Source organism: Lepidochelys olivacea, assembly GCF_965140295.1.
Source record: "Lepidochelys olivacea isolate rLepOli2 genome assembly, chromosome: 4".
Lineage (NCBI taxonomy): Eukaryota > Metazoa > Chordata > Testudines > Cheloniidae > Lepidochelys > Lepidochelys olivacea.
The window spans coordinates 147,153,391-147,177,385 of record NC_140414.1 but is presented as its reverse complement, the minus strand read 5'-3'; the positions used below and the strand labels follow the sequence as shown (position 1 = coordinate 147,177,385).

At 47.1% G+C, this 23,995-nt stretch overlaps 1 protein-coding gene across 1 annotated transcript in view; it reads left to right on the top strand.

Moving 5' to 3' along the window:
- Positions 1 to 23,995, top strand: part of VAX2 (ventral anterior homeobox 2) — a 50,350-nt gene that overhangs the window by 11,260 nt on the left and 15,095 nt on the right. The window contains exon 2 of the mRNA XM_084627149.1: positions 3,248 to 3,435. Coding sequence (XP_084483275.1) covers positions 3,248 to 3,435 — 188 coding nt within the window. The remainder of the gene's footprint in view (positions 1 to 3,247; positions 3,436 to 23,995) is intronic.

Sequence of the window (23,995 nt, the reverse complement as noted above, 5' to 3'; positions counted from 1 at the left end):
CTAGCCTAGCCGTGCTTGCCTCAGCCCCACTCCACTTCCAAGCCTGCCTGCCCTGCTCTCTTCCTTCCACATTCCCATGCCTCATCTCCAGCTGCAACTCCAAGCCCGACCTCTTCACACCCCCCTCCCCGAATGCCTGCACCCTGAGCCCCTTCCCCTGCCCTCCCTGGCTGGCTTTACAATCTCCTCCCCTCCTGGCCCAACCAGAATTAGCAAGCAGCGCGTTCAAAGGCCAGGGCTCAGGGCTGAGCTCCATAACTGATGGGAGCAAAGAGGGATGAAACCAGAGCCTAATCTCCGGGCTCATCATAATGAATAAGAGTAAATTTGCAGGAGATTCAGAGATGCTCTCCCCTCACCCGGGTCCGGCTCTGTGCCATGTCAGTGTCCCAGTTACATCGACAAAGGAGCCAACATGGCATCCAGGGAGCTGCAGAAGGCCCCGGCCACCCCTTCTGTGCCAGCAGGAAGGAGGGAGGGTGGTATAGAAGCTGCTTTGACATCCCAATACTGTCCAAGGGTTTATTCCCCTGCACCATGGGTATCTCCCAACAGCCGGCAGCACAAATCCTGGGCCCAGACTCCACCAGCCGTGTGACACCAGCCGCGGAGAAATTGGGCCTGGTTTGTGCGTGCCTCTGCTAGATGGCAAACATGCTGGGGAAGGGGCCGTGTCTCCACGGGAGAGCTGGGAGAGGCCTTCATATTCGGGTATTCCAATATTCGGGGACCTGAGCCTCTTTCACAACTGTCCCCTAGCAGCTTGGGACTCTTTTTAGGTTACAATATGTTTTTTGTTCACCGGGTAATTTCTGTGACTAATTCTTGGGCTGCAGGTCACGTGAGAGCAGCTTATCAGTAAGCGCTCAATAATTCAGAGCTTAAAATTGGAGCTTGAGTTGATCGGTCACATAGATCTCTAGATCTCTCACCCCCATCCACAGATCTCTATCTGTCTAATATCTCTCTCTATCTCTTTAACTTACAGTTCTCTTCTCCCCACCTCCATGCACTAGGTGCTTCAGAGAGCAAATTCTTAGCTTGATCTTTAGAGGCAAGTCCCCTCTTTCTCTCTCTGGTATTTGGGGGCCTCCAAGGTATCTGGATTCCGAGTCACATTGTTCCTGCTTCCTGGTTGGATGAGTGTAGTTTTAGAGCCAGGTTTCTAGCATGAATGTTGATGATCTCCAGTTTAAATTTTCCCGTCTATCAATCTTTGTTGGTGTTTGCTTAGCATTGGCCATTCCCAGGAATGGTCTTACCAGGAAATACACTCAGTTGAATATGTGAGGAAAGCAGACACGGAAGGGGAGTGAACACGGGCCCAGTGCCCTTTATGATTTGAGGGAATATTTTCAGGAAAATTGTCTGGGTATTTTCCACTCTCCACTCCTTATAAGTCTTTCCAGTGCCATGCACTTTTTTTGGCACCCTGTAAATAATGAACATATAATCCAATGAGACTCGAGCTTTGTGCTTTCTCCATCAGTCCACGGAAAAGGGAGATTGACTAGGACATTTACCCCTAGCTGCTGAGGGCTTTACTGTTGTATCACAATTTTGGAGCTGATCACAGATATCTCTTAGGGGAAAATTTCCCCCTATACAGAGGACCAGTGCAAGGGCTATGCATCACATATGTCCCACATATGCCCTTACGTGCCTTGTAAGTGTTACGTGTTACACACCAGCCTTTTGCACAGGGGGGAATTTTACCTTTTGTGAGGGTTTTTTTTGTAAGGATGACTTTAGCTAACATTGGCCCTGGCCTCACAAACCCGTCATGCTGAGAACTTCCACAGACTCTGCACATGGAAGGTTACAAGATCACCCAGGTTTTTAAGTGAGATCTATTTTACCTTGCTGCTGATCTCCCACTCTTCCATGCCCAGAGTGCTGGGATCTAGCTAGCTCCGATTTAGCACCACATGGGAAGGCCAGGGTGGTTACAAATCCCTGAAACCTGCTCACAATCCTGCAGGTTGAGAGCCCCTGGTATAGAATTCCAGACAGGGTGTGGTCCCTGCTGAACAAGGGAAGCAAAGCTGGAAACTGAGCTGGGTTGAAGCCGGTGTGTCAGAGTCTATATTTTATAGCTGTTCTCTAATAAATGTCTACTTTGTAAGACAGACTATGACTTATTCCCTATATCATGACACGGTGTCTGAACTAAACCCATGAGAGGGTTCCAAGTGCGGGGTGGAGTCTCTGATACAGATATGGATAATGGCCATTGTTCTTTCCTGACCTGGGTTAGGTCTCTCCTGTGACCTCAACTCACCTCAGGTCCAATCCAGCAAGGTGCTGGCTGCTTTCCCCACCCATTGCTTTCAGTGGTACCACAGGGTTCTCAGGTACATCCTAACAAGTGCGCAACATCTTGCAGACCGAGGCCCCAGACAGGCAGCTAAGAAAACAAACCCCACAACTAGGACTGGTGGGCAGTTTTTTGGCAGAACATATTTTCAATCCAAAATGGGTTTTGGACAAAAATGAACATTTGTGCGAAAAATATTCATTTCAGACAAAATGTTCCAGTTTTCCTGTGAGAAGTGGAAACCAGAAGCTAAATGCTTTTGGTCTTAAAAAGAAAAGCAGTTTGTTTGAAATATTTTCTTTATTTCATACAAAAAATTCTGGTTTCAAAAATCACAAATTTTTTGACCAAAAACACTTTAAAAAAGATGAACATTTTTCTGCTTCCAGCTTAAGTTTTTCATCCAAAAATCAAATAATTTTAATGGGAAATTCTGATTCGCCCCCCGCCCCCTAGATTTGTAGATTGTAAAGCCAGAAGGGATCACAAGATTAGCCTCCTGTGTAACAGGCCAGAGAATTTCACACACTTATCTTTGCATGGAGCCCAGTAAAGTGTTTGACTGAAGCATCTTCCAGAAAGGCAACTGGGCTGGATTTAAAAGCATTTATTTTTTTCAATCCCCCCCCCCCCCAAAAAAAATTGGTATTTTTTTAATAGCTCATAGACTTTAAGGTCAGAAGGGACCATACCCAGGACTGTCCGTCTCCTTAGTTCTGCCGTTTGGGGTCTGGGGGACTGGGTTTTTAAGGGCTGAGTCTCCGGACAGAGAGTCTGGGCAGGATGCTCCGAAGCTCTTGCTATGCACAGCCAGTGGGAACGGGGCAGAGACTCAAACGGCTCTCTTGCTGCGCCCTTGCTGAGCCCCACCCTGGCCGTTGAGAACCAGGAGCCTTCTCTTCACGCTGCTCTCCTTGTGCTGACTTACAGATGCCAAAGGGACCATCCGGGAGATTGTTCTCCCCAAAGGGCTGGATCTGGACCGGCCCAAGAGGACCCGAACCTCTTTCACAGCCGAGCAGCTGTACAGGCTGGAGCTGGAATTTCAGCGGTGTCAATATGTCGTCGGCAGGGAGAGGACGGAGCTAGCAAGGCAGCTCAACCTATCAGAAACACAGGTAAGAAACAAGGGCTCTGGTGGCTATTCCTGTCCACTTTGCATGGGGGCAAGACCCCAGGGGACCACTCAGGATGTCCCTCTGCACCCTGCAGCACAGCTCTCCGGCGGCTCCTAGTGCTGGGGTGTTAGGGCTCCCGCTGATTTGCTCCATGGCCTGGCTGGGTTGGTGTACAAAAAATTCTTGCCCCACTTTCTGGGGAAGCTCCTCCTAAGAGTCTGAGGTTCCCATTAGGAACGGAACCATTTTGGGAGGAGAAGAAATACTGCTGGGAATCTGACAGGTACCCATCATGCACCTGGGACTAATAAAGCCATTCCCAGAGAAAACCTTGAAGGTAAAGTTAAAAGTCCATACTAGTAACAGAAAAGTAAGACTCATTGTAAGGATGCTATTGTTACCAAACATGCCCATTAACAGGCTAGGAAATTCATAGCTAAGGTTAAACTTACAAGAAACTCAGACTTTTGGAAGTAGGGTAAGTCTCAGCTATGATCCCCAAACAACCTTAACTCTGCCCTGTAAGAGGTGTTACTGCTGCAAGCAAAGACTTTCTCTAAGGACTTTAGAAAGCCTCGAATCTACCGTATGGCTCTGGGCAGCTCATATTTGGAGAGGGCACTGTACCTGTGTAGCTGGCAGGTGATGTACTGAAGGGGAGCACACCAGAACATTGGTTTTTTGCCTAATTTCCTCTCTGATAGCAAGTGTGATAATTCATCATGGTGCCAAACTTCACCTTTTCCATGTGCATGCTGAGATAAGATGATCTGTGCCCAGGAAGTGAATGTGCGGAGACTCTTTATCTTTCTGTCTAATGGCACTTGGAGAGTTGGCCGACACACAGTCGTAAGATTTGATCCTTGCCCTGAGGGGAGGGATAGCTCAGTGGTTTGAGCATTGGCCTGCTAAACCCAGGGTTGTGAGTTCAATCCTTGAGGGGGGCCATTTAGGGATCTGGGTCAAAAATTGGGGATTGGTCCTCCTTCAAGCAGGGGGTTGGACTAGATGACCTCCTGAGGTCCCTTCCAACCTTGATATTCTATGATTCTATGAAAGTTGCTGACTGCCTCACTTAAGTCAGCCTGCAAGAGGAGGCCTTACAGGAGCTGAGGGGAATGATTGCCTTCAGCTGGTTGTTTGTGTGATCATGGATTTGTAGGGTAGGTTTGTGTCCTAAGGGGCAAAAAAGAGACCAGAATGAGCACAACCGTGGTAGGGTTAAGGGCAAAGTGTTCTAGCTTGCATGGTCGCTGACAAGAGTGTTTGTTGTGGGTGGGAAAGGTACAATTGTAGAACTGACAAAATAATTCTGTCCAGAAAATGGCATTTGTGTCGAAACAGGCTAAACCTGAGGGGAGATGGTGAGCATTTTCCTTGGAATCTTGCAGGGTTTTGGGAAAAAAAATCTGAAAAAAAAGTTACTTTTCCCGGCAACTGACAACCGAAAGGCTGTGATCCGGACCGTCTGTGTGTATGAGGAAGGGCCTGTTTCTCCATGTCTCCAACCCAATGCCATTGAAGATAGTGGAAAGAGTCCCATCCACTTTGAGGGGAGTACATGCTGTCGCTGGGTATCTATTAGAGCTGACACACGCTGGGTTTTCCATTTCCTGGGAAATGTTGCATTTTCACATCTTTTTTCCCATTTCGATATGGGCCCAAATGAAAAAATGACATTTCACATGGAACAAAATCCCCCTCCCCCCAATTTGTTTTGGGTTCGTGAAAATGTTTTGTTCTGCTAAAATGGCAACATTTTGTTCCAGTTTTGACCTCTTTTGTACGTAAAAAAATTGCAAAAAAAGAATTTCTTTCCAAAAAGTCGTTTCAAAAGGAAACCGAACCCGTTCCATTCCGCAGCTGTCGACACGGGCCTTTTCGGCATTATCGGAACGCTGTGTTCTGGCCAGGCGGAAGGCGGTGTCTTGAAACACAATTCAGCTGAAATGGACACACGTTTTGAAAATGTTCAAATGTAGATGGAAACCTCATTTGCCACTGAATAACCCTTGAGATGAATATTTTCCAACTCGTTCTAGGGTCGGGGCGTCAGTCTCATTCTAAGGAACGAGCTGAAAGCCAGGACTGGGCATAGCCCATAGGCTGGGGGATAAGTTGAGGGTGATATATTCCTCTCAGTGCCCCGAGAAATGCCTGTTGGCATCAGTAGAAGGCTTGTGTCAAGATCAAGGGGCGGACGCGGCTTTTATGTAGTAACTAAATGTCTAGTTATTTATTAACTGTTCCGTGCCTCGTTATTGCATTCTTCACTCGGTGAGAAAATCTCCCTGTCTTCAAGCCATGGCTATCTCTTCCTTCTCTAAACTCTTTCTCTGCATCTCTCCATCGGCTCGGTTTTTGTGAATCCTTTCTGCTCTTTTCGCTGCATTTCCTTCCCTTCGGCCATTCCTAATTCCCAGCCTCTTGGGCTTCACTCTCCCATCTAAGCCAAGAAAAATGATCAGTGATTAAATGACAGGTTTCAGAGTAGCAGCCGTGTTACTCTGTATTCGCAAAAAGAAAAGGAGGACTTGTGGCACCTTAGAGACTAACCAATTTATTTGAGCATAAGCTTTCGTGAGCTACAGCTCACTTCATCGGATGCATAAAGTGGAAAATACAGTGAGGAGATTTATATACACACAGGCCATGAAATCTGTCTGTATCTGTACGAGTTTTTTCGAAGTTGATAGATTTCCACTCCATATGGCTAAATGCAGTGCCTTGCATAATGACAGGTTTCAGAGTAGCAGCCGTGTTAGTCTGTATTCGCAAAAAGAACAGGAGGACTCGTGGCACCTTAGAAACTAACCAATTTATTTGAGCAGAAGCTTTCGTGAGCTACAGCTCACTTCATCGGATGAATGTTGACACTGAGGCATCATTGCTGGGTTTTAAAGCTGAGACTCCAATCAGATGAATAGGGAACAGTGGTGCTCACCCCTAGGGGCCTCAGCCAAGACCAGACCCCACTCTGCTCTGCACTCCACCAGTGCACAGGAAGAGAGAGTCTTTGCCCCCAAAGGGCATAAAATCAGTAGGAGATGGAGAGAAACAGAGGGGAAGTGAGTAGCTGAAGGTCACACAGTAGAACAGCTGTGACTAGAACCCAGGTCACTTGACTACCCTATCCACTAGGCCAAGCTGCCTCTCTAAACGCTTCAGCATATTTCTTTGCTGAGTACTTGTCAGTTTGATCCAGGACCAAATTTCACTAGAGAAAAATGAAATTTACTCACCCTCACACAGGAAATGGTGAAATCCGAACACCAACCCCGGGGGCAAGAAGGGAAGTGTGAATTTATTTTGGTTTCATAGAATCAGAGAATCAGAGAATATCAGGGTTGAAAGGGACCTCAGGAGGTCATCTAGTCCAACCCCCTGCTCAAAGCAGGACCAATCCCCAACTAAATCATCCTGTTTCTCTGTTTCCACTGGAAAATTCACCTGTTCTTTCTGGCAAATAAAACTGCTTCCCTTGCTGTCTGCTCTTTCATGAGCCGTTCTGGACGGGGGGCCACAGCTGTCTGGCTATTCTACTAATCCATGGAAATGACTTTTTATTTAAGACAGGTTTCAGAGTAGCAGCCGTGTTAGTCTGTATTCACAAAAAGAAAAGGAGGACTTGTGGCACCTTAGAGACTCACCAATTTATCATCTGATGAAGTGAGCTGTAGCTCACAAAAGCTTATGCTCAAATAAATTTGTTAGCCTCTAACATGCCACAAGTCCTCCTACTTTAAGCCAGTTTCATCAGCAGTGAGAATTTTTTCATACAGCTCCAGATGCAATAGGCTGGATTTAATCTGTTAGAGCGAGGGCCAGATTCTAAATTACACCTATGTCAATCCCAAGTGACTCGATTGAGTCTCTCCAGATTTACACTAGTGTAAATGAGGATAGAATTTGGCCTTGTATTCCTGGCATCAGAGCAGGACTTTCCTAGGCAACATACTCTCAGAGATTAGGTGCAAATGACCCCTGTTTAGCATCACTGAGAGATGGAAGTGTGATACTAGTGCAAAGACATGGAGGTGGAGATGTCACAGAGGTTTGTTTGAAGGCGGATAATTCCCGCAAATCCTCAGGCAAGAAAGCAGGGGCATGGTTGGCTCCTGGGGTTCTGTGGCCTGGTCTTTCTAAGTCATGAGTTCAATCAAAACCCAGTCTGGTGCCCGTTGCTGTGTGCTTATTCCCTGCTTGAAATGAGGTGCTGGATCTCAGTCCCGTTCATGCCATGCAGACTCTTAGATCTGTCTGATGCACGGGCTGGCATCCGTTATTAGACACGTCCATCTCAAGCTCTGGGCGTCCAGTCCAAACGCATCACGAACAGTGGTGAGAAGAAATCTTGCCAAGCAGCTGCAGTGGCTCCCACCGTCACCTAGATTCATAGACCCCCCAGGCTGCTGCTATCCTGCGGTCCGATTGGGTGCTTGAGGAGCAGTGCAAATACCTCGTCCCTCCTCTGCAGATTTCTTGGGGTGCATGGGATATCCCCACGGATCTTGGGGTACTCCATCCAGGGGGATGGGTCTGCTCCCCAATCTCGTCCTCCTCAGGGCATGCCCCACCCTGTCTCACCCAGCTGGGATGACATGCTGGAGTGGAAACTCTTGGGAGATTCCTGGCTGCTCTGTGGGGTTTTTTTCATATAGGAGTCAATCCGAACCTTAGAGCCCAAAGAACTGGTGCTCTCATGAGTACTCCTGACTCACCTGAGCTGTCCCACATTGGCATGAGCCAGAAGTACTCGCCACGGTAAGGAATAGAGGACGGGGCCCCGGAAAACCTCTATGTGATTCAAAGTGCGCCTGTCAAGGCTGCTAATCCAGAAACAGACGCAAGGGGTCTATTTATAGCACCACAATTAAGACGCTGCCATTAAAAATTAATCTCGCATCTAGTCATTAACAATTAACAATCTCCACCAAGCCAGATGATGAAACGCTGGCCTGCAACCGCGCTCGGTGTCCTCCCGTCGCACAGAGAACCCACGACAATACACACGAGAGCTACAATGTGGAAAGGGCAGCAAAACAACAGGAGAGTATGATTGTCTGGGGTCAGCACAGGAGCCTAAGGAACTGGGTCGGAGGTTTTCAAAGGCACTCAGGGGAGTTAAGTGCCCAACTCCCATTGGCTTACAGTGGGGACTGGGTACCTCATTGCCCCTTGTGTCTTTGGAAACCGCCCTCTTAACTCCCAGTGGGAGTGGGGAGCTGAGTACCCATACACTGCATTGAATACCCCAGCCCAGTGCAACAGAGGAAAGTGACAGAGCAGGGTGCTATAGCTAAACAGCCTTTAGTGCTCTGTCCGTCCATCTGTCTACCTGTCTGTCTGTGTGTCATCATAAATATGGGGGGAGGAATAGCTCAGTGGTTTGAGCATTGGCTTGCTAAACCCAGGGCTGTGATTTCAATCTTTGAGGGGACCATTTAGGGATCTGGGGCAAAAATTGGGGATTGGTCCTGCTTTGAGCAGGGGGTTGGACTAGACGACCTCCTGAGGTCCCTTCCAACCCTGGTAGTCTCTGATTCTATGTGTTCATATTACAGTGCTGCCCCAAGGCTCCTAGCCGGATTGCGGCTCCCTTGTGCTAGGTGTTGTACAAACACATGGGACGAGCCAAAGAACATATGCCCAGATCCTCACAGGGGTTTAGGTGCCAAACTGCCTTTGAAATCAATGGGAGTCAGCGGCCTAAATCTCTTCAAGGATCCGGGCCTTAAAGGCTAATTCTAAACAAGATGCAAAATGAGTGACAAACATTAGGGAGAACGCATGAGGGTGATGAAAAGACGATCATGTCGTTACGCAGGTAGCTAACGTTGGGTGGTTCTTGATGGTACAGAATCTATCCAGTAATCTAACTTGCCAGTCCATCTGTCCTCCACAAAGGTAGGAGCACTTAGATGAGAAGTGTTGTCTTTAATAAATCTCCAATAGGAACCTTCTTCCCTTCTTGGGTGTAATTTTAAACCACTGCAATGCTTGGCTGTGGCCATATTTACGATTACCCAATGGGCAGTTGCTGAACTGAGCCAATCAACAAGCCCATGTGTTTTGCTTGGATTGATTAACTCTATAGAAGGGCTCATAGCACAAGCGTAATGTTCGGGTTTGGCTTTCGAATACCACCAAGTTGTGGGGTGCATAGATCAGGGGGTTGGGTTATTTCTAAAAACAGAACCTCTTTTTAAAAGAAATCTCCTAGCTGTGTGACATCTCTGTGGGAAGATGCAGGTGAGGAACCAAATGAGTTTTTAAGGACAGGAACAATAATAATCTAAGGCCAAAGTGTCGGTACAGTTCTCTTAACCATGTCATTTCTGCAGAAGAATCCAGTTGAAAATGTGAAAAGAACGAGGAGGACTTGTGGCACCTTAGAGACTAACAAATTTATTTGGGCATAAGCTTTCGTAGGCTAAAACCCACTTAATCAGATGCATGGAGTGGAAAATACAGTAGGAAGATATAGATATATATATACAGAGAACATGAAAAAATGGGGGTTGCCATACCAACTCTAGTGAAAGTAATCAATTAAGGTGGGCTAATCACATCAGCAACAACAACAGGGGCTTGTTCACCTGCACATCCACCAATGTGCTATATGCCATCATGTGCCAGCAATGCCCCTCTGCCATGTACATTGGCCAAACCGGACAGTCTACGCAAAAGAATAAATAGACACAAATCAGACATCAAGAATTATAACATTCAAAAACCAGTCGGAGACCACTTCAAGCTTCCTGGACTCTCGATTACAGACCTAAATGTCACAATTCTGCAACAAAAAACCTTTAAAACCAGACTCCAACGAGAAACTGCAGAACTGGAATTAATCTGCAAACTGGACACCATTCAATTAGGCTTGAATAAAGACTGGGAGTGGATGGGTCATTACACAAACTAAAAACTATTTCCCCAGGCTAATTTTCCCCCTACTGTTACTCACACCTTCTTGGCAACTGTTTGAAATGGGCCATCCTGATTATCACTACAAAAGTTTTTTTTATCCTGCTGATAATAGCCCACTTTAACTGATTAGTCTCTGTAGAGTTGGTATGGCAACCCCCATTTTTTCATGTTCTCTGTATATATATATATCTATATCTACCTACTGTATTTTCCACTGCATGCATCTGATGAAGTGGGTTTTAGCCCACGAAAGCTAATGCCCAAATAAATTTGTTAGTCTCTAAGGTGCCACGAGTCCTGTTCTTTTTGCTGATACAGACTAACACGGCTGCTACTCTGAAACCTGTTGAAAATGTGATAACACAGAGCCGGATTCTGATCTCACTGGGAGTATCTCCACTGAAGTCAGTGGAGTTACAACAGCGCGAACCTGGAATGAGATCAGAAATAGACCCTTTATGTTCATGTTTTTGCTTCTGCTGAGAAGGTTTCCATAAAACTTGGTGATTAGCACGTTTAGTAGCACTAAGTGCTTGTCCCACAAGGCACCCACGTACTGTAACAAACTGAGACACTGGGCAGCCCCATTGCGTAACCCTGGCACTCACTCGCACCTCGTTTTTTTTCCTCTCTTTCCTGCCCCATCCTGTGTAAACTTACTCACGTGAATAAATCGACTCACGTGGGTAAATCTTTGCAGGATCGGGTTCCCAGATTGTCAACTCTTAGTTGCCAGGATCAGATCTTTTTATTTGCTCTGTAAAGCACCCAGGAGACTGCGGGGCTTAAATAAATAAATATTACAATAAGTAATTTTCCTTCTGCTGATACTCACACCTACTTGTCAACTGTTGGGAATGGGTGACGTCCACCTTGATTGCGTTGGCCTCGTTAGCACTGCAAAGGTAATTTTCCCTCTGTTAATATTCGCCCCTTCTTGTCAGCTGTTGAGAATAGGCCACTTCCACCTTAATTGAATTGGCCTCGTTAGCACTGACCCCCCATTTGGGAAGGCAACTCCCATCTTTTCATGTGCTGTAATATATATACTGCTTACTGTATTTTTCACTACATGCCTCTGATGAAGTGGGTTTTAGCCCATGAAAGCTTATGCCCAAATAAATTTTTTAATCTCTATAGTATCACCAGGAAATTTGGTCAGTAATTTAGGATTATAGGGTGCAAACTTCCTGCAGCCTGTCTGCTTTACGTGATTGTCCAAGAATCCCAAATTAATTCTGGGTGTCACAGCTAAGGCTGGTGGAACTGGTTTTCAATGAAAAATTGGGGTTTTGAGTAATAATTTTTGTTGTGAAAAGTTTCTACTTTCTGCTAAACATTCACTTTTTGGTGAAAAATCAAAAAACCCAAAACCTTTTGGCCAAAAGCTGAAAACTTCTGGTTTTGAGCAAAAAACTTTTGGTTTTTTGAAAAAAGTTGAAACTTTCAGTGGATAAAAACCACATTTCACAGTGGACCATCAGAATGTGAAAGACTAGAGATAGAGTCAAACCAAACCCATAGATCCATATTATTATCATTGCTATTATTAATTTATGAATTAACAGTAGCAGCTAGAGAACCTAACTGAGATCCAAGCCCCATTGGATTAGACACAGTACAATGGGAGATGGTCAGAAAGTGGAAATTTTTCCTAAGAGAAATTTTGCAAATTCACAATTTTTGTATGTGTTTTAAATGAAAACTATTTACTTATTTATTTGGGCCAAAAACTCAGATAAATTTGCACACTGTTTGGGGTTTTTACTAAAGATGCCTATGAACCAAAAAAAGTCCAATCCAAACATCTTTGGGAAAGTTCAGATCCAGGTCCTGATCCAAACTTTGTGGCTAAGGTTCTGCACAATATGTACCTTATCTCTGACCATGAGGATCAGGTGCTTCTGAGGTTTGGATCTGCAAAATTTTGGGTGCTCCCTACAGCCAAACCCCAGAATGTGTTGACTGGGGACATTAGTTTTTCTCTGTTCCTTTAGAAAGGAATAGACTTCTCTATTCAGATCAGAGATACATATGCTCCCAATGGGGGCCAGGTTAAAGTTCCAAATGAGCTGTTGTGGTGTGTTCGGGGTAGACAATGTGCATGTTATAGACTTCCACCAAACTGCAGAGGAAAGAAATGATACATTTCAATCACATTGCAGGCAAAAGCTTGGCAGGAAGCAGGAGGTTCCTAGAGCCCCAGTGACCACAGTGTCTGCAAGGCAGGTTTCTCATCACTGATCTAGTGTCATTAATGCTATTTACTTATATTAGGGCAACGTTTAAAGACTTCGTTCAGGATTGCTGTCCCATTGGGATAAGCCCATTACAAACGTATAAGGAGGTAAAGTCCTTGGCTGGAAGATCTATCTATCTATCTATCTATCTATCTATCTATCTATCTATCTATCTATCTATCTATCCATCACATCAGGAGTAAAGAGCTAGGTGAGTCAGCTTCTCATATGTGAATTTTCTGGCTTTGGTCATTGTGGCCCAGGGCCTCCCATTTCAGTGCCCTTTGGCCCTGATTCAGCAAGGCACGTAAGCAAATACTTAGCTTGTGGCACATACTTATGCGGGAGTGCTTTGCAGGATCAGGGCCTGTGAGAGCTGTGCGGGTCTCAGTTCGTCCCCAGGATTTAAACAGAGAGGCTAAATACAATAGTCAGGGTTCTCAGGGGGGAATTGTCCAACTCTGCTTTCCCACTGGTTACTGGGGAGTGACGGGTTCCCGGGACCACCAAAGTGTGTTGGGGCTGTTATTAGACTAGCTGTGGGGGGCTTTGACCCCAGTACGCTACGCTGCTTTCCTGCTCTTCCCTTCTCTCTTGGGGAAATCTGCCTTCTCCCTAAGATTTAGCTCCTTTTACAGGAGCTGCAGTGCGACGAAGGCAAGTGGATGATGCTGGAATGAAAAGCGGTTAGGGTGACTTGGGGAGAGCTCTCTGCACAGATACGCAGGGGGGCTGCAATGCTAGATTCTTGCTTGCTTGCAATTGGGCACACACCCAAAATACTCTGGCATTTTTGTGTATGGCCCTCAGCTTCTTCCTGCCCTGTTGGAAGCCAGGAGCCTGTTGATGTTCCAGAGCCCTGAGATGCTTGTCAAACATCCCTTCCCCTCACTTACAACAGGCTGTTAGTACAAGTTAGGACCTGTGTTGGGTCTAATGCTTGAAGCCTTCCCTCTCCCTCCTGGACAGTCCTCGCTCTGTATTTCTGTCTTTGTAGAGTTACTAGGAATCCAGAAAGGCAGCCGTGGATATTGGATACTTCCTCTTCTGGGGCCCAATCCCGCAAGGTGCTGAGCATCTTTGGTTCCCAATGGGTGCTGAAGGCCTGTAGCACCTCAAGAACCCAGCCCCCCAGTTTGTATGTACAGCAGAACCTCAGAGTTACAAACCCCTCCGGAATGGAGCTTGTTTGTAACTCTGAACAAAACGTTCTGGTTCTTTCAAAAGTTTACAGCTGAACATTGACTTAATACAGCTTTGAAACCTTACTACGCAGAAGCAAAATGCTGCTTTTAACCATCTTAATTTAAATGAAACAAGCACAGAAACAATTTCCTTACCTTGTCAAATCTTTTGTTTTTAACTTTCTCTTTATTTTTTTAATAGTTTACACTTAACGCAGAACTGTACTGTATTTGCTTTTGTGTGTGTGTGTTTGTGTGTGTCTGCTGCTGCCTGATTGTGTACTTGCCGTTCCAAATGAGGTGTGTGGTTGACCAGTCAGTTTGTAATTCTGGGGTTCTACTGTAATTCTTTTATTCTTCCTAAATCTTTTTGCCTGTTCTCTCTTGTTGAAAAACCAAAAATCTAGTACAAACCACATGCTTTCCCCTCCCTATCCAGCCAGCGCTACCCAGAATATATTTGTTTGAGGCGCATCCTGCTTCCAGCTACGCTGGTGTCAATTCAGAGGGAGCCCACTGACTTCCCTTGGGTTCCTCCAGATTTACACTGACGTAACTGAGAGCAGGAAGTGGCCCCCATGTCTCCAGCAGGATACGTGCAGCAAAATGAAGCCGGCTGCGGGGAATGGTTTAAAAGTCAAATGCCTCTTGTGGGAGAGAAAGACGAGATTGAATCCTCCGTGGTGCTGATGGAGAATTAAAATCACATGCAGCTTTCAGGAAAGCCTCTGAGAAGCTTCTAGAGGTGCCCCCACCATTTCCCAAGTCTGCTAAATAGAATTTAAAGAGCATTTCTGCCCCTCTTCTCCATGATGCCACTTGCTTGGGCCACCAAGGAGATAGATGGCCAAGTACTTGTTTTAATCTTCCCCGCACACTCTCCAGGCCCCATCACCACTAGTGGCTGCTAGTGTGTTTTGTTTAGAGAAATTTGTCTCATTCTCAGGAGACTCCTCCCTGTCAGGCTCCTGCTGCATCTCATGTTCTCCTGGGGAACAGAAACTATATCAAAACCAAAGGGCAAAAGAGATGTAGGGACAGATTTCCGGCCTCTGCTTTTGAGCCTGAAATTTGGGCTGCTTGTCCTCACAGTGCTCACAGATCAGGTGCTGCGCCTGAAGATAATTGCGAGCACAAATTGTATCTGTGGAGTATTGAAAACTCTGTTAAAATTGTAGGCTGTCAATTTAAATTTCAGGGGTTTTTTTCCTGGTCTTGGTTGCAGTCTAGGTGGTGATTGGGCCTAGCATCTGTCAGTGTGTAGTCAGCCCATCTAGACTAAAGTGGGGTGAGTTGTGTCACTAGGTTATAGGGAGCAGCCTGCTTTGTCTCTCTCTGTTTTGGGGTTCTTGTGTGTTGTTGTGCTGCATTCTAAGGAATAAAGTACGGTTACGCTGCAACCTTTCTGTGATAAATGAAGGGGGAGGGTAGCTCCCTTTTATGGACACCCAGCCAACTAGTAGCTATAAAATCCCTATTAGTAGCTGTTCTTTAATTGCTCTACCCGTAAAGGGTTAAAAAGTCTCACTGCTATGGATAGGTAAAAGGAAGTGAGTAGGCACCTGGCCAACAGAGCCAATGGGAGGGCTAGAACATTTTAAAATTGAAACAAGACTCCCCTTCTATCTGTCTGTGGTTGTGTTCCCAGAGAGAGGGGACAGGGCAGAGTTATGCTGTCAAGGCTGATTCCCCACTCTGGCACTTCGAGTGCAGAAGGTGGGGGCCCGCAAGGATTCTAAAAATTAATACTGGCCACTCCAGGCTGGTATTAAACTCCCAAGGTTACAGCTTTTCTCTGATCTTGGATGGGTAGATGCTGCCACCACCCAAGTGCAGAGCCCCTTTGAGAACCCAGGAAGGCGCACTTGGGAATTTCTCCCTCTGGGGTACCCTCAAGCCCTTTCACCCCCCTCCGGGGAAGAGCTGAGAAAGAAAACAAAGGAAATCAGCTGTTGCCATCAGCTAATTAAACAACATGTACACACCTCTTAACCTCCAATTCCATTCTTAAAAAAGGTAAATTGTATTAATAAAAAAAAGAGAAAGAAAATACATCTGGGAATTTAGGCATTTGCTAGATTTTAAAAAAACAACACCCACAAGGATTAAGCATTAAGAATCGCTTTCTTGAGCTCCCGCTTAAAGGTTACCAGCAACACAAAAGCACCTGGGATTAGCACAGCAGAGTCCACAAGCCATAAAGAAATAAAAAGAGATAAACCTAATCACGTCTTCCTAGACATTTCCTGATCTACTTCCATAGCTGCGGTTTTAGATGAGTAGTTTCTTGGTATGATACTGATGATTTTTCATACCTGGCCCAAGCTTTTCACAGAATAGCTCTGCCCTGTCCTCTCTCTCCGGGAGCACAACCACAAACAGACAACAGGGGAGTCTTGTTTCAATTTTAAAAAGTTCTCCTAGCCACCTGCTTACCTGACTGCTGAGGAAGGGCAGGAGGGGCCAGTTTGGGTAGGAGAACTACATCAAAAGGGAGATTGATTTTGCAGAAGCGTGTTGGATGGAGTAGTGGTTCTGTAAAACCAGGGCTGGGTCCCATCGGGGATCCACAAAGTTCTGAGAGGTTCAGGTAAATGATTTCAGTTTGTCCCTTGTCCCAAACTCTTCCTGGCCCTCGAGTCAACCGCTGAACTGAACCTTGTCTGTGGCTCCAAATATTTTGGATAATGGGATTTGCCCTCCTTGTTTCTCCTGCTCTCCCACTGGTTCCTGGCATCCAGATTCTGGCTGAAATAGCAAACAGGAAGGACCAGAAATCTCATGAGCAAAGATAGCTGCAAAGCAAAAGCCCAGTGCTCAGATCTGGTCAGAACACTTATTCCTCTCTGCTCATTAAAGCGACAGCTGTTGTGTGATTTCCAGACCACGAACTGCGGCTCAGCCTTCGTACCCTAGATCCTTTGAGGACCTCCTGTCACCATCACTCCCCCCTTCCCCCTGGAGTTCCTTCTGCACTGCTAGCCAAGCTGGACTCTGGGGTTCCCGGGAAGTTGGCCACCAGGGCCTGGGCTGTTGGCCCTGAGCTAACTTCTGAGTCACTGCAGCCTTCGGGTTATAAAACTTCCTGACCCTGCTGCAGCCTTGCTGGAAATGTTGGGTCATTTATGCAGCCTTAAGAGCCCGATCCTGCAGTACGTCCTGCCCCCCTCAACTCCGACTGAAATCTATGGGGACTGAGAGCACTACCCAACCCACCAGAGCAAGCCCTGAATGGAGGGGCAGGGAGGGAAGAGGGCAAACAGTGATGGGGCTAAAAGGTGGCAGCTGCAGGCATGGATCAAGCCTTCGCCCTCCCCACAACCGTTGTCAGCTGATTGTCAGGAGGAGCTAATCCTGGAGCGGGTAGGGAAAAAGGCCTCGGAGGGAAGCTATGAATAGCCCAGATGCAGGGAGTGACTGACAAGCACGTGGCACTGAGAGCTTTAAACCTCTGAGGTCATTCGCAGGGCAGCCTGTTAAATAATAATCGTCAAAAAACCCTCCCCAGCTCTGCCCATCAGCCTGGGCTGCGGAGCTGGCTGCTCCCAGCCTTGGGCACTTCACAAAGCAGTGGCCAAGGTGAACTGCCGTATTGTCAGTTCCAGCGTGGGCGGGCGCCATGAGGGGTAACCTTCCCGTCAGGATGCAAAATTCAGACAGACACTGAAGGCCTAGACATTTAGGAAACCGTCACTGTCAGGAGGGGGAAGACATGCAAAGAAGGCTTAACAAGCAGGGATCACACGCCTGTCACATAGGACGAGGAGGGAAGAGATGGGTGCAAAAGAAGTTCAGTCCGGTTTGGCGTGCAGGTTGTGATGGGGAGATAGAAACATGCCCCATTCCTGATAATGCCAGCCTAGGCAAAAGGCATTTAATGGAGATCGGATGATACCAAATATATTGAGAGAGGGCGGATCCTCAGCTGGTACAAATCGCCATGCCAGTCTGGCCCAAAGGGAGACACTACGGGGATGTCTTGGAGGAAACACTTGGCGTGTAAATGTTCAGCATACGGCAAGATCAGGCATATGTGAAAGCTTACCTTCTGACTGAACCAGGGGGGTGTAATATACAAGCACAATGGTGGTGTGTGAAAGGCTATTGTAACCGTGTTAAGATAAACTCTAGAGCAGGTCCTCAACTGATGTCACTTGGCATAGCTCACTGAACTTAATGGAGCTTCACTGATCTACACCAGCTGAGAATCTGATCATCTAGACTATTTTTGCTTTCGTGTGACACTTGAAATTGCTTAAAGTCTTCTTTCTTTCTTTCTTTCTTTCTTTCTTTCTTTCTTTCTTTCTTTCTTTCTTTCTTTCTTTCTTTCTTTCTTTCTTTCAAATGGATGGAAACTCCCCTCTCAAAGGCATGGGCATTAGTTAATCTTGCCATTGTAATCCATTAGAGATGGTGTAGTTGCTCCAGACTGACCCTGAGGATGGAATTTGTTCCGCTGATTTCGGGGATGTTAGTCTGGCGTTCCCCAATCTCACCATGATGGGAATCTGGCCTTTTTTTACATCTGAACATTTTTGGGGAGGGGTTTTGTAACTAAAATTGATTTTGTTCAAAGACCACAAAGCTTGGATATGGCCCCTAATGTTTCCAAAGTTGGGCTCCCAGATTTCAGCTCAGCTCGTTAGGGAGAGATGGGGGCACCAAGGAATTTGGATCCAAACTTGCCCAGAATCTGAGGGGGATTGTGGGAGCCGGGAGTTGGATTTGGGTCCATATGATGTTTTTCCTCCCTCTTGTTGGCAGCCTGTCTCTGTCTCCGGACTGTCACTTTGCCCTAAACTCCCACTGTCTAACTGGTTACTCCCCTGGCTTGCCTGCCACTTGGCTAGCTTTTCTCCTGCTCTCTCTCTCCTGGCAGTTCTCTTTCTCCCATTCTCTCTTGATGACTAGCATGTATGTTAGTGCACTGGCTGCAGCCTAGCTCCCAGGTCAGGTCCGTGACCCTGCAGAAGCTGGACCGAGGGGGAGCTACAATCCTGTGCCTTGCTCCTGGAGCGGGATGCGTTTGGAGCCCTCAAATAGATTCCCCTGATTGTTCTGTCACGTCAGGAGAGGAGCGAACGGGGGTTCCCAGGCACCCTCAGCACCCCTGACAAAATTGGACCACAGCCGTAGGCCGCGGATGAAAGACGAGGCTTCCACCAGGCCCGCTACTCCATTGCAGCACTGGTTTGGGTGCAGTCGCAGGGTGACTATATTTCCCAAAGGGAAAACAGGACAGTGTGTGGGGCTGGCCCGAGCCTCCCCTCCTTGCCCCCCTGGGGCTGGCCCGAGCCACTCACCTGATCCCCGCAGCATTGGGCTGGCCCAAGCCACTCGCCCAATGCCCCCTCCCCAGGGGGGGCTGCAGACAGAACTTGGATGAGCACCGATGCATATACTAGATAGGGTGACGATATTTTCCAAAGGCTGGAGCTGGCCTTGCTGCTCACTCTTGCCCTGCGCCTGAGCCCTTCCTCCCTCCCTGCATGGGGCTGGCATCACTGCTTGCTCCCCACATGTTCCTCCGCACCCTGTTTGCTCTTGCCAACTGATTAAGTTGTCTTTGTCACCAGGAAAAGGCTCGCCAGCTGGTGAAGTGTCTGCTTTACCCCTCACTTCCATCCAGCCCAGACTAATGCTGTAGGCATGAATGCCCCAAGGAAGTTGGCTAAGTATGGGATGAGCTGATTCTGCATGAACATGGTTACCGTATGATGCCGTTCGCTGTGGCCTGTGTTGGATGAGCTGGTGGGTGGGGGAGAGGCCTCTGTCTGGTTGGGATAGGATCGGTGTTTCCAACACCCCCCAGCACAGCCAGTACAAGCCCCGACAAGCCCCTGCACTGACTTTCGCAGCTGGGAGGCTGAGCTCCCTTCCAACACCTGCCCAGATGTGGGGCTCATTGGTGGAACAGCGTGGGGGTGGCTCGTGCTGATACTCCCTGGGTTTTGTCCCATCTTGGGGAGCCAGCTTCTATAGCTGCCAGCTCTCTGCTCTCTTCGGCACCGAACACTTGTAAAAATTAGAGTCCGTGTGTTTATTGAACTGCCTCGAGTCGGTGTCAGAGGCAAAGCTGGAGTCACCCTCTGCATGGGAGGCCCTGATGCCAACCCAGGATGTTACCAGCCCACACTGTCTGCCATGACGAGAGACAGCCCATTAGCTTCTCCAGCACTTTCCCAGAGGAGCAGGACTTGGCTTGCCCACCCCGCTGTCACCCACCCACCTTGCCAGCGATGTATCCAGAGATGTTTTCACTGAGGAGGGAGAGGGACATTTCCCCAACAGAAATTCCAAGAAAAATCTGTTTCCAATTGTTCGTTTTGAAACAAAAAAAAAAAAAAGCAATTTTGTTTCAAAATGAGACTTGTGTTTCAATTTTTTTTCATTTTGATATTATTTTTATTATTTCTACATTATTTCATGACATGTCAGGAGTAGTACATAATATGACACGTCACGTTATATTGTGACATTGCTGACATATTATGACAGAATATGATAGTCAAAGTATTCTGTTAATTTTATATTGTTTTATTATACTTTAAAATTGTTATGGGCAGCTGCTGCTTAACACAGATTTAAATATTTTATGTTCTAGACCAGGGTATCTCCTATTTGTGTTGTAATGAAACAGTGTGACACTTTGACACTTTCAAGAAGAAAATAAGATAAATACTCAGTGTATTCATTAGAGCAGCAGTTGTTGTCAATGTCTATGTTTCTATGATTCTAAGATTCTATGATCCTAGACAAATGACTCCAGGCTAACACAAGGAGACGAGAGGGCAGTGGGTTGTGGTGATGAAATGGGGCAGTTATGGTTAGGGCCCTGTGACAATTGCACTTGCATGGATGGTGTGGAAATTGTACATTAGCCCATTCCTGAGATTTTCCCAGCAGCAGTTGCTGCTTGGAACAAAAGCAGCCACGGCCTCAGTGGGGAGGCAGAAGCTGGCATCTGCGTAAGCTAGTCTCTGGCTTGGTGCAGCTTGTAGTGTGCCTTCTAGGCAGGGGCGGTGCTCACACAAAACCGGTTGCCATGTCCCCGCTGAATTGCTGCTCGGACATGATGATGCTGCCTCGTGCTTTGAGCCACGCTGAGAACAAGACCCGTATGTGCAGAGGCCCATGACACTGCCGTGATTTTCTTAGGGACCAAACTGTGGTTCTAGGTCTTGGAATGAATGAGTGGTAAAAGAATAGGAAAGATGGCCTGATGGATAGGGGATTAGACCAGGACCTGCTTCATGTCCCAGCTCTGCTACAGACTCCCTGTGTGACCTTGGATGAGTTACTTAAGGTCTCAGTTCAGGACAGTCCCAATAACTTCAGGTTTCAGAGTAGCAGCCGTGTTAGTCTGTATTCGCAAAAAGAAAAGGAGGACTTGTGGCACCTTAGAGACAAACCAATTTATTTGAGCATGAGCTTTCGTGAGCTACAGCATCTGATGAAGTGAGCTGTAGCTCACGAAAGCTTATGCTCAAATAAATTGGTTAGTCTCTAAGGTGCCACAAGTCCTCCTTTTCTTTTTGCCAATAACTTCAGTGGGACTTAAATGCTACAATAATAAAAAGTGATTTTTTTTCTGAATTGGGTTCTAAATCTATCTGTGCCTGGTCAGTAGAAGAGGGATAATAATTCTGCCTTGTCTTGCCAATCTCTCAGGGGTTGTCTCTCATTGGGTGTATGCACAGTGGCCACCACAAAGGGGTCTGGATTTTATCTGGGGACTTGAGGTGCTCCTATTTTATAAACGATAATAAAATCAAGTGTCCTCTAGATCTAGGGACAGGTGCCCTGTAAGCAGAACCTCCGAGCTCTCATTCTCTCCTTTCAAAGGACAAAGCATATCCCTCATTTCCAGTGCCTCTGAGCTTTGATGAAAGTAGCCAGCAATGAGTTTGGGTTATTTTAACCTCCCTCATCTATTTGAGATATAGCTTTAAATATGAGACTCCAGCAGGTGGCTCCTTTCTAATAGCCAGTGACGAACCCCCAGCTGGGTTTTCTGAGCAAGCCATTCGACATCTCACAAAAACAAGCTTTCAGAGGCCAGTAACTGGAAATCTGAACATCCCTATTACTGCAAATGCTGCACAGGGGCATGTGGTATTAGCACTGCCTTTCTCTCGAGCTGGGGACCAACACAATTTACATTGCTCCTGCGTGCTTCTCTTCAGAAGTAGTGATGGCTGGCGCTTGCGGTTTTAATTTCTGATCTCTCCTGGCCCCTCTCTTTCCCTTGATTTTTTATTGGATTTCCCCCCTCACCCCCTAGAGCAATCAATGGAAAGATCTGTTAGAAGCAGAACCAGGGGATGGGGGAGTGCAGGGAAGGGCTTTTCACTGGCAGTAAAAATGGGAAATAATTATCCATTCAGCCTTTATTTTCCCTCTCCAATGATGCCTAATTAAGCTGCTAACTCCAACAAGCCCCTTTTCACAGCGATTCCCCCCCCAACACACCCTCCCCGCAACAGTAAAATATAATGGAGCCACTTAACTCCACGGCATCGAAATTCAAACGAAGCTCCCCAGAAGGCGACCCTCTCTGCTGTGTCCCCAGGTGATGGTAGGGCGAGGTGGGGAGGGGAAGGGAAGGAAGTTGGGAGTCTGCCTGGGGCTCCCGGTCAGGGGGAATGCAGTGTGCCCCCAAACGCATTCCCTCAACCAGTCCTAACAACCCTAATAACAGGACTCCCGGCTCCAGCCGCCCATTGCTGTTAGCTCTCAGTGACCATAACTATGACTTCTTCTTCTTTATTGAGAGTGGGCAGAATATTAAAAAATGCATCTCATTTTGGGCCAGAGAGGTGCCAGTCGCCGTCATAGGAACATAACAGCCAGGCTGGGGCAGAGCAAGGGTCCATCTCGCCCAGAGTCCTGTCCTCCGACAGTGGCCGGGGCCAGGTGCCCCCGAGGGAATGAACAGACCAGAGAATCATCAGTCATCTGATCTTTATCCTTGCCGCCATCACCAGGCTGCCCATCATCTGTTATTGTTACCATGGTGTTGTTTGGGGGCCGGCACTTGGGGCTCAAGGCCCCATTGGTGCTGCACAGAGACAACAGGGAAAACCACCCTTGGTCTGAGAAGCTCTAAGTTTTAATTAATGACAAAATACAACAGGGGTTGGGGGCGGGGAAACAAATTATGGCAGGGCTAGAAGAGCAGGGGGGATGGATTCTGCAGCGAGAGGTAACTGGGACGTCTCAGGTGCTCCTTGGTATTTTGATGACTGTCCTAAGTCTTGCTGGCTTCTGGCTGTTATCATCGGTCCTCAGGTGGGTGAGGTCTGTCATGGAAACATGGTTACCTCCCTTGCCTTTCTTCCGGTGGTTGCTATTTTGTTATTTGTATTGGGGTGGCATAGGTCAGGGCCCCATTGTGAGATCAGCTGCCCCACTGTGCGAGACAAATGGAGTCTCTGCTGCAGAGAGCTCAGAGTCCAGCTAGAAGGGGGGTGGGAGAAGAAACAGAGGTGAAGTGAAGTTGTGTTAATTTAGGTGGAACGTATCAGCTAAAGGTGTTAACATAACCAGTCACTGTCCAATATTCGTTTTAAAGAAGGTCTGGGGTTTGGCATACAAAGACTTTAGGCTGCTTAGTACCACAGCACCATTAAAAATCCTTAACCTTTTACTGAAGACACAGAAAAAGAAGGGGAAGCAGGTAAAGCCTTTGAAATTTAAAGTAGTTCCTTGTTCCCTCTCCCGTTAGCTGGGGAGAGTTTTGAGAAGGAAACTTCCCCTCTTTGATACTCTCTTAGATGGCACCAAAGATGGCGATTGCTGTCTTTCTCGGGGGGAAAGAGAAGTGAGTTGAGACAGGCTGGAGCTGTTGTTGTTAAAGTCGGACCCCGTTTCATCCCAGGTGGTGGTTGGGTTTCAGCTGGAGCTGGTAAAGGTGGTGATGTCATCTGGGTCCCTCTCTCTGGCCTGGCCTGGCCTGGTCAGGGTATGTCTTAGGATCAGGAGGACAAAGGCCCAGAGTCCCAGGAGGTGTTGGGGGTAGCAGCCATGATGGCGAAGCTCTTGCCAGTAGCCATTTTTTCTCCTCAAAGTCTCTTTCTTTAAGGACCCCACAAAGGGAGCGCTGCGTGGAATAGCCTGGCCCCTCGTTATTTTGTCCACCAGTTAGATCTAGTTTCCAACACACCCATTTTGGTTCATTGGTTTCTGGTTTTACACTGTTCTTGT